This window comes from Rutidosis leptorrhynchoides, chromosome 4, assembly GCF_046630445.1.
Source record: "Rutidosis leptorrhynchoides isolate AG116_Rl617_1_P2 chromosome 4, CSIRO_AGI_Rlap_v1, whole genome shotgun sequence".
NCBI classification, from domain to species: Eukaryota; Viridiplantae; Streptophyta; class Magnoliopsida; order Asterales; family Asteraceae; genus Rutidosis; species Rutidosis leptorrhynchoides.
This window is the reverse complement of record NC_092336.1, coordinates 3,902,073-3,920,043: the sequence shown is the minus strand read 5'-3', so window position 1 is coordinate 3,920,043 and position 17,971 is coordinate 3,902,073. Positions and strand designations below refer to the sequence as shown.

At 34.3% G+C, this 17,971-nt stretch overlaps 2 protein-coding genes across 3 annotated transcripts; one reads left to right on the top strand and one right to left on the bottom strand.

Moving 5' to 3' along the window:
• The first annotated feature begins 1,680 nt into the window (after nt 1–1,680).
• On the top strand, nt 1,681–5,358 carry LOC139841420 (uncharacterized). The gene is made up of 5 exons (XM_071831638.1): nt 1,681–1,975; nt 2,681–3,599; nt 4,239–4,334; nt 4,457–4,593; nt 5,022–5,358. The coding sequence occupies exons 1-5, from the start codon at nt 1,767–1,769 to the stop codon at nt 5,176–5,178; spliced, it is 1,518 nt and encodes a 505-aa protein (XP_071687739.1). The 5' UTR covers nt 1,681–1,766; the 3' UTR covers nt 5,179–5,358.
• Nucleotides 5,359–15,293: 9,935 nt separating this feature from the next.
• On the bottom strand, nt 15,294–17,725 carry LOC139840290 (25.3 kDa vesicle transport protein SEC22-1). 2 transcript variants are annotated; one of them, XM_071830552.1, is made up of 6 exons: nt 17,524–17,725; nt 16,650–16,859; nt 16,274–16,434; nt 16,025–16,171; nt 15,635–15,711; nt 15,294–15,559 (listed from the first exon to the last, which is right to left on the bottom strand). In XM_071830552.1, exons 2-6 carry the CDS (start codon nt 16,835–16,837, stop codon nt 15,476–15,478), a joined length of 657 nt encoding a protein of 218 aa, XP_071686653.1. In that variant the 5' UTR covers nt 16,838–16,859; nt 17,524–17,725; the 3' UTR covers nt 15,294–15,475. The 2 variants fall into 2 exon arrangements, with proteins under 2 accessions (XP_071686653.1, XP_071686654.1); XM_071830553.1 differs by having other exon boundaries at nt 16,650–16,852.
• Between the last annotated feature and the right edge of the window lie 246 nt (nt 17,726–17,971).

Below are 17,971 nucleotides of genomic sequence, written 5' to 3'. Positions count from 1 at the left end.
TTTTGAGAGTGATAATTTTCAAAGTGACACTCAACGGGAAAATATAAGCTATTCAGGAAGAATCAAAACACTCAATTCTATCGAAGTAATTCACAAGTACTAATAAAGTCATTATAGGTGATTGTACAAACCTGACTATTACTCATCATGACTTCTCAAGTTACCTGATGTGCTAGTGGTACCATTTATGACCAAAAACTCACTTTGGGTAAGCAAACTTACTAATGATAATTCTGTGGACGGATTCAATGAACAACAACGATTAATTACGATCAGATTGCGAATTTGTTGCACCGTAGTAGAATCATTGTAAGAAAATGGGTATGAAAACAGATAATCTGGATTGGTTCCTGAATCGTGAAACACTTTCCTAATTAAGTATTTCGCCCCTCACAAGCCTTGGGTTTACACGAAATCCTAATTGGGATAAGACAAAAATGATTTTGTTTCCAGGCAAGAAGAAATCAAAATCGCGATTTAAGGAATTTGTGTGTGTTTTATGTATATTTGATATGAAAGCAGAATGCTAAAAACGTATTTAGAAAACTGATATATTAGCAGTTGTTATTTGAAAAGTTGTGACCTTTCATTTAAGCGGGAATAACTGTTATATGAAAAGGTATAACACTTGGCTGGAATTCTGTCGAGATACACTTTTCAACATAACATATAGTGTATTTTTTGTTGAGGTTTCGGGGCGCTGCCCCTTGAACCCCGCAAGGGGCCCCCTTGACCCTCACATTTTGCGCGACAGTTAGTAGACAATTTTTACGGGCGTGTACTCCACACTTTTTGAACCTGTTGTTAAATATAGCTAGCTAACTCTTGCATTCAATTAAATCTCAATTAACTAAAATGAATGTTGGATAATACTAAAATCACCAACAATCATTACCAATGACACACAGTGCGCCTAAGTGCGAAAAGATAATGCAAGCTTTGTTATGCCGAAATCTAAATGTCAAGTTAGAAACAATTATAAATGTCATTTGTTCGCATCCGTCTCCAGGACGCTCTAGTCGCAGGTTTTTATTTCTCGGTAAGTGAAAATTTTATTCTTGAGTCTAAGTCGAAAGCTTCTATGCTATAAGACCACTCCCTATAGTTCATTACCCGTTCATTACCCGTCATTACCCGTAACTAACCATATGCACGAGCTAGTTACCCGCCTTAGTTACCCGCTTTAGTTACCCGCATCCACCATCAATTTAACGGAAATTTTAAGTTTAGTTATAAGAATTGTGGGTCCTGTGGCTTTTTATTGTTAGACTTGATGCTTTATTGTTTGTACGTTGTATATTAAGACGAGTATTGTTTTAGCCCATGTAGGTAGTGTTTAATTATGAGTTAGTTATAGGATATTGGTGTTGATGTGGCGCTGATGTGGAAGGTTAAGAGGATGAATAGTTTAGTTACGATAGGGAGTGACGTAACCATTTATTTTTAGCCTTAAGATTTAAACGAGGTTAGGCATATATTTTGAGGTGTTTAAATTAGGGTTGGTGTTGCACACGCTTTGCATCCAAGTCGGTGCGTGATTACCTAGATCCGTAACACCTAACTGTAGTTAGTCACTGAGCATGAGTCAACTTCAACCTAACCACAGTTAGTTACTGACACCGGTCATTGAAGAAGAGTTGCTTCATCAAAGACTTTTTTTTTTTTAGCTCCAGATCTCTCTCCACAACACACAATATTCACGCACATAAAAAACACAGATCTGCGTGTTTTACTCCCTATAATTAGATTAGATCTAGCAGAAAGCAATGCCGTTACTGGATTCGTTGACAGCGATATTGTTGCTACTCTTACTTAGGGTTATATACATTCACGCGTCTGTACATATATACGCCGGAAATAAATTCGAGAGAAAAGGAAATGCATTTGTAATACATGGCGGAAGTGAGGGAATCTATTACTCTCACCCTAATCTCAATGATTCTGCAACATCTTCCAATGGCGACGCATATATTCGGTATAATTATACTCGTTATCTTCAATTTTCTAATTCATTTTATTCAGTTTATACTACTAGTATTTGTTAATTAATACGATATTATGCGGTGAATGTTGATGTGTATGATGCTGTGATATGCTACAAGCTTATTAATTATTCGTTCCTCATATTTAATAGAAGTTTATATGAAGTGAATAGATACTTTTGTGATGCTCATTAGTTAGTAGATCGTTTGAATAACTGAAAGTGTGTATACATTATTGGATTAAAAACCTAGCTGAAGTTTTATGTCAGGTATTGAGATCTATAGGTTAGTGATTAGCAATTTATACTTTACTTGGACTCTGTGTGTGCTACAGAAGAATGCCATTTGTTTACCTGACATTCTTTGTTTTTGTGAATTATATTTGTGATTTGTATGGTTGACCTTTGTGGCTGCCGAGTATATTTTTCTTAATTTGCCTCTTTAGATGCATGGTCTATTTTAGATGGAACTGAAAAAGTAGATGAAGGTGGGGATTTTAGTAGATGAGTGGTTGTTGAATATTCTGCATTATTTGTTTAAATTTACTGAATAGAGAGGATATGGCCAACCTTTGAATTGCTTGTAGTCAATTTGATAGTTGTTTGTTTTAGCTTTACTGTGGCTCTGTTGTATCTTTGGATGGAATTTAGGTGTGTATGTTATACAAACTTACTGATATGACCTTTTTTTGGATCTAGTTTTGAGAAGATCGTATTCCGAAGGCCTCAAGAGGTTTCAAATTTTAGCACAGGGTTGATTTACGCCATTCTATTTGAGATGGATGACCGAGAGACCATTGGTGGATCGGCCTATGGAGGCCAAAGAGCTATCTGCTGTACTGCAGATTTAGCAAAGTTGGGTGCGTGTAAGGAAGGGGAAATTATTCACCGCCTGTCCACAACAAATCCTGGATGGCCTGATGTGTTTGGTGTTTCGTTTGATATCAATGAGGAGACTTCCACCATGGAACCAAGGTCCGTGCAGATCACAAAAACTGGAATGTATAATCTGTATTTCATGCATTGTGAACAAAGACTCGTTGATGTTGTTGTAGAAGGTAAAACTATATGGAAAAATCCTAGTGGGTACCTTCCGGGTAGAATGGCACCACTGCTAAACTTTTATGGGTTCATGTCTCTTGCATTTCTAATCCTGGGGATCTTTTGGTTCTCCCAGTATGCAAGATTTTGGAAAGAGGTTCTTCACTTGCAGAATTGTATAACACTAGTTATTACATTGGGGATGTTCGAGATGGCATTATGGTATTTTGATTATGCAGAGTTTAATGAAAGTGGGGTGCGGCCAACGGGGATTACCGTATGGGCGGTAACCTTTGGCACTGTTAAACGCACCGTTTCACGTTTGATTATCCTTACGGTTTCTATGGGATATGGTGTTGTAAGACCCACGTTGGGTGGTCTCACTTCAAAAGTTGTCATGCTGGGGGGGACGTTCTTTGTTGCTTCTGAAGTGCTTGAACTGGTTGAACATGTTGGTGCTGTCAGTGATCTTTCAGGAAAGGCAATGCTATTCTTATCACTCCCCGTGGCTGTCTTGGATGCATTCTTTGTTTTATGGATATTCACATCTCTTTCTTCGACTCTGAATAAGCTCCAGGTAATTTCTCTTCATCAAGTCATATTTCTGTAATTGCTTTGTAAACTTACAACTCTATTTATGATTCACTAAGATTTAAGTATAAAATTTGTTATGAGTTTATCTTATTATTTCACATCTTAATATGGATCCTCTATGAGACTTGGTGTTGAAAACCGTGGTTTTCTAGTCCTGAACATCATTTAAGATGATGTATTATAGGACAACCCCTTTGCAACCAGGCTAAATAATTCTGGTATAGCCTTGGGCCTTGTGACAGGAGGGGGATGGGGGAGGTTGAAACTTCCTTTGGAAGGTAATTCTAATATAATATTCTAATATACTTTTATGATTTTAATTTGTAAGCATTAAATGGCTGGGACCTGGTCACTATCATCCAGCTTAAGTAGATTCTTCTAATCCTGGATAGTAGTTTTTTGTTTCTCTCTCTTATATCAAACAAAAGGATAAAACTGTATCTAAGTTTTCTGAATAAGTCCGTATGCACTTATTCTATCTAGTATCAGTTCCATATGGGATGTGCAGGGTAGCGTGCCTTTAATTGTTCCCACTCTGAGTAATAACTAATAACATCTACTGCTACATGTGATAATTCTTGTTACTGATAACCTAACTTGAATGGCTTATATGATATGACAGGCTAAACGAATGATGGCCAAACTAGACATATACAGGAAATTCACAAATGCATTGGCTGTAGCTGTAATTGTGTCGGTGGGCTGGATATGCTATGAGGTAAGATCTCGTATTGTACATACAAGAGAAATATGAAATGTACTTTTGCATAATTTGTTTGGGATGGTAGGGCTAAAAAAGGTGAAATGGCCTTTGTCAATGTTGCATTTTTCTTTTTGCAGCTCTATTTCAAGTCAACAGATATATATAATGAGCAATGGCAAAATGCTTGGATCATCCCTGCCTTCTGGCACGTTCTGTCATTTTCTCTTCTCTGTGTCATCTGTGCTCTTTGGGCACCGTCTCAGAATTCAATGCGGTAAAAGACATGACTCTACCCCTTATAGTTATCCCTCTTTAAGATTAGTGCTGTATAGAGATGGAAATTTGGACCCATCTAATTATGAATATGTCAAATTAGACTTGTGTAGAAAGTCTCCCACAATCTATCTTTTAATGATACAATCTTATAACTCATTTTTAAGTGTTTATAAGAACAACCGGGAAACAAATTTTTTTAAGAGCCAACTCCAAATTTGTTGGCTCGTTACTTTACCCATCCATCTTGGTGCTATTCAGCATCACTACCTTAGAACTTGATATGTATGTAGCATTCATCTTCCATGCATAGCATTACAATCGTTGCCATGTTTTTGTCATAAATGTAAAACACATATTAATACTACTACAATGATCCTCTGGGATTGTAAATGGGAGCATATGATTGAATTTAGTTATGTTGGACAGATATGCTTACTCTGGTGATGGGAGTGAAGAATTTGACAAGGAGGATACCTTAACGCTCATAAAACCATCCCCCGTGGCTGTTTCTACAAAAGATGTAACCGAATTAAGATCGATTCACAGTGATGATGATGATTTGGAAGAAGATAAAACAGAGTAATTTTTAAGAGGGAATGGTTTAGGTGAGGATTTCTTGCATTTTTTTTTCTTTCTTTGTACGCTTTTCAACTCAATTACTTTTGTAAAATTATATAGAATTTAAACTGTTACTAGCTGTATATTTTACTAACACTGCTTCATTTGAACCATTTTGCTAAAATAACATTCATATAAATAAGCTTATTAAAACTACGGTTGAGTATTTAAAATCCCAACAATCTATTACTCGAGTATGTTCGCTTATCGAGTTGACGTAAAATTAGAGGCTATATACCAATTACTAAGGTGTAGTGGGATGATTGAGTATGTTCTGGCTCTGATATCGTACAACATATAAGCTCATGAGTTTCACAATACTTTAAGCTTTTATATGCATACAATTGGTTTGTTTCTTTTCCAATGTAGGACTTTACTTGCACACTTTAGCCGATTATCTCCAACATAGTAGTGACTATATGATGTTTAAATTTCACTATCAACATAATTTGGAATAACATTAAAAGGGTCAAGAACGGTTACAGGATAATCCACTACATATATTATCTTGGGATGGCAGGTCGGAAACAATCTTGAGATAACCCTATTAGACCGTTATACGAGTTAGCCTGAGCATAAAAACTCTGGTTCGCTTACCCCAATACTCTAACATGTCTTCTAATAACATCTGATATGGACTACCCAATCTCATTCTACCTTTATGTTATCATCAACGTTAAACTGAAAATAATTTATATATTATCTGCATGTGATGTTGTGATTAATTCTATATCATCTTTTCGTATTATAATCGTGTACACCAAAATTCAATAATAATTATAATTTATAATAACAAATATTATTGAGTTTGTTTTGTTTTTATTTATAAGAGAGGAGATGTAGGAGTAATTAAGTTGTTACAAATCAATTGTTAAAATTTTAAATCTACATGTATTATTCGATTTCAAAATACGTAGTTACTATTCGAATTTGCGTGATCATATAATAATAATAATAATAATAATAATAATAATAATAATAATAATAATAATAATAATAATAATAATAATAATAATAATAATAATAATAAAGTTTGCTTAAGAATTGACTATTTATATTTTTGAAATTAATTATTATTAATAACAAATGTCTCTTAAGTTTTTTTAAATTAAAATATAATTATTATATGAAAGTTGTACAATATACTTCAAAGTTTGTACACGTGTTCATGAATTTTTATAAAAGATTGTACAATTTGTTTTAAAAAATGTACATACGGTGATGAAGTGTTTTATTATAAGGTTGTATATAAATATAATATATAATGTTTCAAATATTGTACATATGATCATGTAAGCGTTTTATTATAAGATTGAAGAATATTCAAATGAATTCAACTTTTAAGTTGAGATCCAAGGGACTAATCAGAGTGTGATATGTGGCGCGACAATCACATGTGATTGAAAAAAAAACACACGTGATTGAAAAAAAAAATTCATAATTTTTTTTTCGAAGTTTTTTTTTTTTGTGAAAAAAAATTTTCATAAAATTTTCATTTAATCACATGTGATTGATATGTAGAATCACATGTGATTAAATGAATTTTTTAAAAAAAAATTCTGCATATCAATCACATGTGATTGTAAAACCCAATCACATGTGATTGTAAAACCCAATCACATGTGATTCCGCAGGTCAAATCCAATTACATGTTATTGAAAAAAATAAAATTTTGAATCACATGTGATTGAATTTTACATGCAGAATCACGTGTGATTGAGTTTTACAATCACATGTGATTGAATTTGACATGTTAATTTTTTTTTTTAAATCGATTTTTTTTATCAAAAATATTTTTTTTTAAATATTTTTTAGAATTTTTTTATTTCAATCACACGTGATTGTCGCGCCACATGTCGCGCTCTGATTAGTCCGTTAGATTTCAAGCAAATTATTGGATTTAAGGGATTACAACTCCTATAAGATTATATATGATGTTTCAAATATTGTGTATATGCTCATTGAGTTGTTTTAAACATAGCATAAAAAGCATACTTGAATCATTTATTTATCATTAATTAATTAATAATTAATTAGCTTTAAAGACTAACTATATATATGAAATCATCAAATTAACATGTTATAACCCTTATAGCAAATATTACGATCTTTATAAGTATTTGATAATTTCACCATAAACTCTCATTTATTAGATAGAATAGAAGTGTAGAATAGGAGGTAATAATAATAAATATATAATCAAAGCGCCTTTGGCCTAGGTTTCGGGAGCCCTTCTAACTTTGAACTTATGGGTTCGAGTTCTTCTTATGACATAATTCATGTAAAATTATATATTGTATGTGAGTTTTCCGTTTAAAAATAATAATAAATATATAACTGCTAGCTAATTTTATATTTTCTATACTTTAATTACAAGAAAACGAGAAATTTGGTTGAAAACATTTACAGTATCAGGTTTGACAGGTGTTTAAATATTTTTAATTTATTTATTTTGCAAAAAAGAGAAAATAAGGTGACGCATATCTACATGCACAATTTAAGCAAATTGAACCTCACCGGCCTCTTGTTTTGCTGCGTCTGAATTTATACAAAAAATAAAAATAAAAAAAATCCCTAATTCTATTCAATTCCACCACCACTTGTTGCTGCTGCCTTTGCTTTGGCTTTATATCATCCGATCAACCCTCAATTAATCATACATTGATTAATCATACGCTCACTGGTTAACTTAATATACAGTCGGTGTTCATCAGATTTTAAAAATTCATGATAAAAAAATGGTCGTTTCTTTTAAAGTCTCAACCAGAGGTACTCGATTTCTACCAAAACCAAAACTTGATCATAAATCTACTTCTTCTTCTTCTTCTTCTTCTTCTTCTTCTTCTTCTTTTGATGCTGAAGAAATTAACAACAACAACAACAACAACAACAACTTGGATGATGGAAATCACGACGACGATCAAGTTGAGGTTGACGCACATTCTCCTACAAATGGAAAAGGAAAAAGAAAGGTATAAACTTTTGTTGACCACATGTTTAATTCACTAATATATAAAGTTTATTATTATTATTCGCTTAACATTTTAATCAGGAGAGTAAATCGAATTGAGGTATTTTAATGATTTGATTCCATAATTCAGTTGATTGATTAATGTGTAAATTTTAACTGTTACTGTTTTGTAGTAATTCATATACTCTATCTATCCGTCTGATTGTTTTTTGCCCAAATTTATCTGATATACAGATGTATAAATAAATCTCATAATTTTCATCTTAATATACTTAATCACCTGCACTTGTATATATACGAATATAAAGTCTAGTTTATAATCTATGTAAATAGCTTTGGAAAGACAATTCACTTAAAAATTGAATCTGCTGTTACTTAATACTAATATTTATAACTAGCTACCACAGTTTAATCGATTTTTGTAGTAGCTAGATCAATGACTAAAATTACACTAGTTAGAGCTATCAGCATCTGGCAAATAAATTAATCGACTTTAATTTGTTCCTAAATCTTGATGGGAAGATAACATATATATAGCGCGCAAGTACGTGATCTTTCACTGGATTATCCATGCACTCATGGACACGTCTCTGGTCTGTGTAGCTTTTATTATCGGTCGATTCTGTACATGGTTAAAGAGGTGTAAGACTATATAAAATGTGTTGTAACAAAAACACAGCGAAATAATGAACCCTGTGTAAAGAATTATATAACTACCAGTAACATACGAAACTATAATTACGTACTACTACAGTACTACTATACAATCTAATACTAACAGATTCTATGTATAGAACATTACTCTATTCAATAACAGATCCTGTGTTTTGTGTAGATCGATGCGACTGGAGATGCCGTTGAAACGTTAGGTATTTTGGCAGACGAAGAATTTATTAACATTTACATCCTTCCTTAAATTACATTCTATTCTCATTTTCTTTTTAAATTTCCATTTGATATATGTTGTCCGGTGCAGAAGTATCCTTCATACTAAACATATTCCCAGATGGATATTCAATCGAAGACCCTTCTAAGGTTTGTTGCATTTCTGTTATCTGCCAGTAACAATTACTGCATATAAGTAAAGCATGGAAATTAACACTTTCTATTCGCACTGCTAACTTAATAATTCTTTCGGTATGTATTTTTAGAGTAATGTTGGGAATCAGAATAGCATTCAAGACCAATCAAAGTTTTTGCGCCCATATGATAGGAGATCTGAAAATCTCGTTAACGTAAGTATTTAATTTGTAGGAATGTATCAACATTGTTGGGAGTACGTATCCACTGGTAAAGTAACCATTCTCTAATTGTTGAAATAAGAGTTTACCAATGAGAGAAAGGGAAAGAAGTGGAATGATTATTTTAGGTGCTACCTTTCCTCCCAAATTGGGAAGATTTGAGTCTCTTCTTTTCATTCCTTTTCTATTCACTTGTTTTCCCTAGTAAAAAACATAGTGTCAACATCAAAAAATTTGAGTTTAGTTTACTTATCTTGTCATTGAATGTTCTTAATATATTAATATCTGATTCATATATTTTAAAACATCTAATTACTCAATAATAATACTTTGGTGATTGAAGGCAATTGAGTGTGGCCAAATTCCAGCAGTAGAGTTCCTGGGTGATATATGTTGCAAATACATTAACGGGTCAGCTGTGTGCGAGGTGAGCTACTAATCATTATTAATCAGAAAATGCTTCAACCCACATCCTATCTCCATCAGTTGTTTATGTATACATGGACATTCATTCAGTATAAAACAGACTACTGTTAAAGTTCTTTAAAAAAAGTAGTATTGTTTCATGGGAAAATGAATATAATGTATTAAATATAATTAATTATGAATAATTTGTAGGTTCGGGACTATCGGAAGGAATTATTGCCCGGATCAGGAGTTGTAGGTTCCACTACAAGTGGTGCTTATCCTTGTTACACTACTAGAGTATCTCTTAAGATGTCACCGGATATCAACATGTTATATGAAATCTCTAATGATTCTTCTGCCTGCAGCTGGACATATAGTGATTTACTGGTGAGTATGACATACATACAAGCATACATACATACCATCCCAATTACTTACTGGATACGAAATGTACTACTCCATTTATGTATCAGAATGTGACATTAAATGATGTTGGACAACTGCAGGAATCAGAATCCCGGATATTGTCAAATCTATACCCAAAAATGGATCTAAACCCGACACCCAACTTAGAGAGACTCTGTCAGAAGCCAGCTGCTATTAAGGTAAGCCCGTTCAACTTTCTTAATCATTAATAAGTCATCATCTTACCAACTAAGGTTTGCTATATTTTGTTGCAGTTAAATCTGAATATTCCTGCTATACGTCGCAAGAGGTTAAGGCAGATGTCTAGAGAGACCTCTGTATTCAGGGTAAAAAACTCGCAACCGGTTGTGGGTGATGGAAATTCACGACCAGTTAATATTACGGGTCGACCCGATTTGATCGATCTGACTAACGAGGACGTTGGTCAGAGAGATACGATAGCCATGAGGACTAAGACCCATAAAGACTACGTTAGAGCATCACCATCGATTTCTCATAAACCGAGAAATCAAATGGGTGATGTAAACATGCAACATCATGGAACAGATGGTGGTTCTGGACATGGCACAATGAGTACTCCATACACTAATGGTAATAACTCGATTATTTATGACAAGAGGGGAAACCGAGATGGACATATGTCATCTATATCTATACCCAGTTTAAATATAATCAGACCCGATGGTAATCAGTCTCAAATGGAAAGTATGAATGCGCCCGAAACCTTCCGGAACAACATGCTCCTGCATCAACAGCAATCAACTGGTTTGCAAAATCAAATGCCAATTACAGTGGGGCAGCAAGGAAGGAGGAAAAATATCAGACAAGAGCCAGTTGAGACTCAAACAACGAAAAAATTAAAGTCTAACCACCAAGTGCAGCAAAAGGTGAACACCCTTTCAGAAAATCGTATAGTAAGTGGTATGATTGGTCCATTCAGTCCTATCCAGAAGGAGGATGAGATAATCATACACAATCGGTTTTCCAAAATCAAGACGCTCAATGATAGGTATTCGCTTTTTCCCTTAATTTGATTGAAACATTTTCTTTTTAATGATAACTGCATTCGTGATGGATGATCTGTTTATTTGATAGACTTGGCTTATACTAATACTGAGAAAGGCTAAAGGAAAGCAAATTCTAAATTTAGTTGTAGAAATCTTTGTTTTTTCCAATTCCAGCTTGGCAACAATTACACTCAATTTCTCCATTTGTGATACTGTGTGCTCAAATAAGATTTTGTTTTGGTTGGGTTGGGTTGAACATGTCGATCCATAAAAGGGAAGTAAGCCCAAATAGTAAAAAATTCTTTTCTATATGATATTATAACCTTAAGGAGGAGGATAAGAGAGAACGTGAGAGGCATGAATATATATATATATATATATATATATATATATATATATATATATATATATATAATTTAAGATTTAAACTCAACTGCAAAAACAACAACAATAAATATAATTTAAGATTTAATAACTTGGTTTCCTAAATTGTCTAACTCAACTTCCTATTTCAGATTTAAACTCAACTGCAAAAACAACAACAAGACTGATGAGTACAATGCTAAAAGAATTTATGTTGTTGAGGAGTTGACTGAAGCTCTTTTCAAGCATCCGGAAGATGAAACTCTGAGGGATGAAACTTGTAAAAAGCCGCTGTCTAAGTCACTTGTGGGTGGAAACGTCAACGTTTGCAAGAACAGGATTCTAAACTTTGTGTTGGATGAGCATCTGGTGCCAGGTTAGTAACACTGATCGACTTTTGATAAACATCAGTACTCAATCCATCTGTAAATGATATAATAATAATAGTAAAAGTTAATTATATTCTATTCTATTATCTATTCTATTATATTATATGCTGCCTTTTAGGAGAAGATTTATCAGTTGTCCCCAGATTTGAAACAAGATTAATATTATCAGAAAGGCCAAGTGATGGCACTGTAGGCATGCATTATGGAGAGGTCGTTGATTGTGATAATGATGATTCTCCGCCACCAGATGAGCTTCTTTGTACACTACCAAATACTGTGAGTTTAACCAACCCCCTGTACTGTCTGTACATACTTGATACATTGATATATAGATTAGCCAAAAAATTTAATTATTAAGTGTGTGTTAGTTATAATTATTGATCAAGTACATCATTCTGACTTGGGGTTTGATTTGATTTGATGAATCAGCATACTGCTGACTTGCTTGCAGCCCAGTTCTGCTCTCAGGTATGTCATGTCATCAATTTGTTATTGATGCCATTCATTTCATGTGTAAAAAAAATACTCTTATTTCCAAAATACTATATAATAAACAATATTTTTTGTTTATGTAGATGGTGCGTGAAGGGTATCGCGTAGAAGGCTACCATGTCAAACAAAAACCAATCAGCATGGTTGGGTCATCTGCTGTTAGTCAACCTAACACAACTTCTGGATCTTCTACTACCATTTTTGATACTGATCAAATTTCGGAAGAGTTTTTAAGCGAGCCAGTCCATGAACTTTCTAAACCATCATCTAATGGAGGGACTAGACATCATCATAATAATATGGCGAATGAAATAATGAACCCGCACAGCGGAAGATTATTGCCATCATCATCATCATTAAGGTCTCTTCCATCTGAATCAGAAACATTTATTTATCAGCAGCGACAACGACAACGACGACGACAACAACAACAACAACAACAACAACAACAACAACAACAACAACAACAACAACAACAAAACTGGAATTCGTTGATGCAACAACAGCCTCAGAGATCATCAGAAAATTTATTGCCGATGGGGCATATTCCAAACATGCAGAAAGAGTCGCTTAATTATACGGCTAACGATTGGGTGACAGAGCATCTTTTGCAGCAACGGCAACAGCAAGCATCTCCAACGGAAAGCAAAATGACTATGGGAACTGGGAACGTGGGCGGCAGCAGCAGCATGGGGAGGAAAGTTAGTGACAATAATAGCATGCTTAAGGTTGAAGGATTATTGGGTAATACCACCATGCAAACAGCTCCTCCTGCAGGAACCAGGACGGTGTCCCCAATCATTGGACACAACAACAGTTCGACTAGCATAAATCAGGGTTCAACTATCAATAATTCCATTAGCCAGCAACTTCTTTCTGGGCCAATAAATTCCGAATCTGATAGTGATATCATGATGATTGAGCCGAAGACGGCACAAAGTAAACCAACTGGACCCAGGAACGTTAGGCGTAATAATAGCATGCTCAAGGTTGAAGGACTGGGCAATTTGTTGGGAAAAGGTGCTACTCCTGCACAAATTGGGATTGTGTCACGTCAGAACCAGCCTATGTGTATGAACCAGAGTTCAACTGTCAACAATTCTTTTAGCCACCAACTTCGTTCTGGGCAAATAAAATCAGAACCTGCTGATGTGAGCATGGCTACCGAACCGTGGATGACACAAAGTCAGCCGATTGGACCCTTAGGGACATTATGTAACATTGGTATGTTACAAGGCTCTAACAGACAAATTCATCCGAGCTCAAGCTCAAGCTCAAGCTGTGCTTCGATACTCAGCTATGGTCTTAACAGGACTGTTGACACTAATGAGATGCAAACAGAAATATTTGGTCCACCAAAATCGACTGGAATAGGTGGGGGTGTACATGCAGGAATTGGGCCCATGGGGAGATTCTTTAATCCGGGCTCAAGCTCAGGTTCAAGTTGTGCTTCGATACTCAACTATGGTATTAACAGGACTATTGACATTAATGAGATGCAAAGACATGTTATGGGTCCACCAAAATCGACTGGAATAGGTGGTGTACATGCAGGAACCGGGATAGTGTCACCAATTACTGGTCCGAGCTCTATGAGTACAAACCAGGGTTCAACTGTAAACGAACCCACTAGCCAGCTACTTCTCTCCGGGGCAATAAAGTCAGAACCTGCTGATGCTACCAAACTGATGATGTCACAATGCCGACCAAATTTCTCAATGGGATCCGTGGGGCAATTACGTGGTTTACTAGGTGCTAATAGACAAACACATCCACGCTCAGGCTCAATCGGTTCTTCGATGCTGAGCTATGGTAGGATCGGGACTAGTGACATGCAAAGAAATGTTATGGCTCCGCCAAAACCGATGCCGGTCTTGAACCAGAACCGTTATACGAACCAGCGGCAGTTTCATTTACAAAAACAAGAACCCGGATCCCATTTACAGGCTGTTATGTTTCCATCTCAACAGGCAGGTTCAGCGTCACCATGGATTGGAATGCAACAGCCGCAGCAGCAGCCGCCAATGCCAGTGAACCCACAAACAGGTCCTGGTTATCAAGAGGGGGCGAGCCCACAGATAACCTCGGGCTCTATTGATAAGTTCAATAACTTTTGGATGTAGCTTCAGGGAGTGAACTGGCGTTCAAAGTTGGGAAAATCCAACATTTTACATCTGCCATTCAAATGCTTTTATTTTTTTAAAGAAACATTATAATTTATGTTCGACATATTTGCTGCTTGTCGTTACAGTAACCCCTAAAATCCTTTGTATATCATATAGACTGGGTTGTTTAATCCAAATTTACCTGATTTCGTTAAATGAGTTTATTCATGTTTGTTGAGATCCAGGTTTAATAGAATTATTATGCAGCAACCAAACTGCTGCTCCAGAAAAACCAAATATAAGCATATTGTTTCGAAAAAATAATTAATACAAATTAGTTGATTTTGATCAAACATGTTTCTAAAACCAATGTCATTTAGTAAATTAAAATTGAAATGTTACTCACTTCTCATGACAATTTCTTTGCAACAATTTATCAATATGTCCTGGGATATAAACTCAGTATGCAGACCACTTTTTTCTATAATCCATTGCAAACATGTATCCCCTTTGCAGTAAGATACCAACAATATTCTTTCTTAAGATTTATAATAGATAAGTTCTTAAAGATCAACTTGATACCAGAGAATTGCAGGTGAAATGGTATCTTTTCAACAACGTGGCTTGATTGCAATTTTAGTTTGTTAGCAGGTTGCAAGAAGGGGAAATCATGTTTTGAAGGAAATGTTGATTAACATTACAGATATAAGAAGAAATTCATGCATAAAGTGACACAAAAGTGTCTGAATGCTTCTCAGTACAAAAATTTCCAGTTTAGATGTTGCAAGGATAACTAATTTAAACTCGGAGAAATAAGACAATACTATTTGTTGTATACAACAAAACAAAGCCATGGGGGATCACCATATCTTCTTTCTGACCCAGAACAGGAAAATAACAACTCCAAGAACAATTGCAACAGGTGCCCATTTCTTGATCAGAGCCTGCAGTTAATGGTTCGGAACTTAAACTTCATAACTACTTTAACTATGCATTACAAAAAATATTAACAAACCAACCTGTCGGTTCAGATCTTTTGCTTTATCAGCATATATGCGAGATTCTGATGTTAACCGACTTGACATCTGACTGACCTCTGCATAATTTAAAATTTCACAATTCAGAATCCATAACAAAGTTACATAACTTCCTCAAATGGTATCATTGGACAAGTTCCAGGTGCTACATGAACATTTGTGTGACAATTTATAATAGAAATATTCAATTTTTATTTTTATCAGAAACTAAATCTCATTGTAAAACGTAAAAGCTTCCTAGTTTCAACATCTCTGTTACATTCTTTTTGCCTCCAAAAATTGATAAGTATGAACTGGCTCATTTGATTAGTTAGTCTTTCACTAATAATTACTAAAATTTAAAATTCAAGATTATAAGATCAAAGAACTTACGGTCCAATTTTTCACCAACACCAAGGACTTCTTGTACATTACGAGTCATTATTTGGTGAACTTCATAAAGTTCATCATTCAACTTAGAAATGTTCCTCTGAGTTCTTGTGTCCTGGTACAATTTCTTAGTCCTCTGTATAAAAGTATCTAACAAATGGAAAAATAACAAAATCAATACAAAAATTAAAGAAGATGAGAGATACCATAAACAAATAATATGTAAACAATATCAAGAACATGTAAAGCTACCAAATTTTATGAAAGCATATGGTCTTGCAGCAGTTTCAATTTGATTCCCATAACCACGCTCAAATTCGTTCTTAAGATCTTCGAGATATTGAAAAGCAAGTTTCTTAGGATAAGCTCGATCACACATTGTTAAGTAGCATACCCGCCCTTCAATAATATAGCTGGTAAATCAGGTTAAGGAACCTAATCCACATAAAGTATGCATACCGAAAGTAGAATTGCAATATGGTTTATAATATGTAAGATATTCTAACTTATATATTTTTTAATAATAAAGTGATAATGATGTGTAGATGCTTTTACACACTGTAAGCATTTGATGATAACAAACTCACAGAATCACGTTGCATAATTCATTAATACAAACAAAGGATACTGGAAGACGTAAGGGCCAGTTTCAACAGACATTCTTGAAGCTTCATTTTGTCCCCTTGACAGGTTCTTGAACAATGCCTTGACTTGCTGTTTGTAGAACTCCGCATCTTGCAAATCACGTCCATCATCCAATCCCTCAGCTAGCGGAAGACCGTCGGTGACACGTGCAATCATGGTCAGCTTCACCATCTTTATTTTGAGAAGCTGTCAACTACATAATAGCATCATGATACGAACCAACCCTGTTAATTGACTAAACAAAAGGAAAGATCGAACAAAACGAAAAGATAGAATAGTCGATGTTTAAGAGTTCGACGGGCTCTCCCGATTGACTTACCTTCAAAAGGTAAGTCGCCCTACCAATGATACGAAATAAGCTTTTCTTAATATACAGTATAATAATCATAATGACAATGACAAAACCTCTATATAGATTATTCTAGCCTGCTCTAGCCTTAATTAACTACGGAGTACGTTCCTAATAAAGTAATGAAGCACAAGGTTTAAAATGCTAATATTGAACTAACCTATATGAGAGTTGGGTGAAATAAAAAATTTGAATGCTTAACGAATCAAGTTTGAAAACAAGAGTGGAATTAAGTATTATTTATATATAAACAAGAAAGATATACTTCAATTTCTCCATAATTTTACAAACTATTAGGATCACATATACAAAGCACAAATGAGTAGTAGCTCAATCAAATCAATAAAGCAAAAGCATTAAAGATTGAAGATTGAAGATCTACAATAGATAGATTAATCTTATAATGTCGGGAAGAAACAGCATCGAGATGAAAAATATACTGATTCAGGTAATGATAAAGAATACAGAATAAGTATAAGTATATAAAATTATAATAAAAGGAAATTGCCTTAAATGGGAAAATCAAGAAATTATCATGCGACTCTGCGTATGGATTATGGAAGATCCGATCTTATAGTGCTCGGTGTTTATACGGATGTAAAATTGATGTACAAAAAAAGGGAGAAACTGGAATAGAATTGAAGAAAATAGTATTTTTTTTTTATTCGGAGTAAAATTTAGGGTTTTGTAAGGATGGTGATCGATAAATTGGGGGAAGGATTTTAATACACACAGTAGAAGGATGACTCGACCAAGAAACGCAGAATACCTGGCATATACAATACAATACAATACAATACATCTACTCCGTATATTTGCTTAAAATTCATTTTTTTCGTATTTAATTTAATTTAATTCATTTAATTTGTCTAGTATTTTTTTTATAATTCATTTAATTAATTAATTACTCTAATGATTACAATATTGATTGATACTAGTAATAATAAATTTTTGAG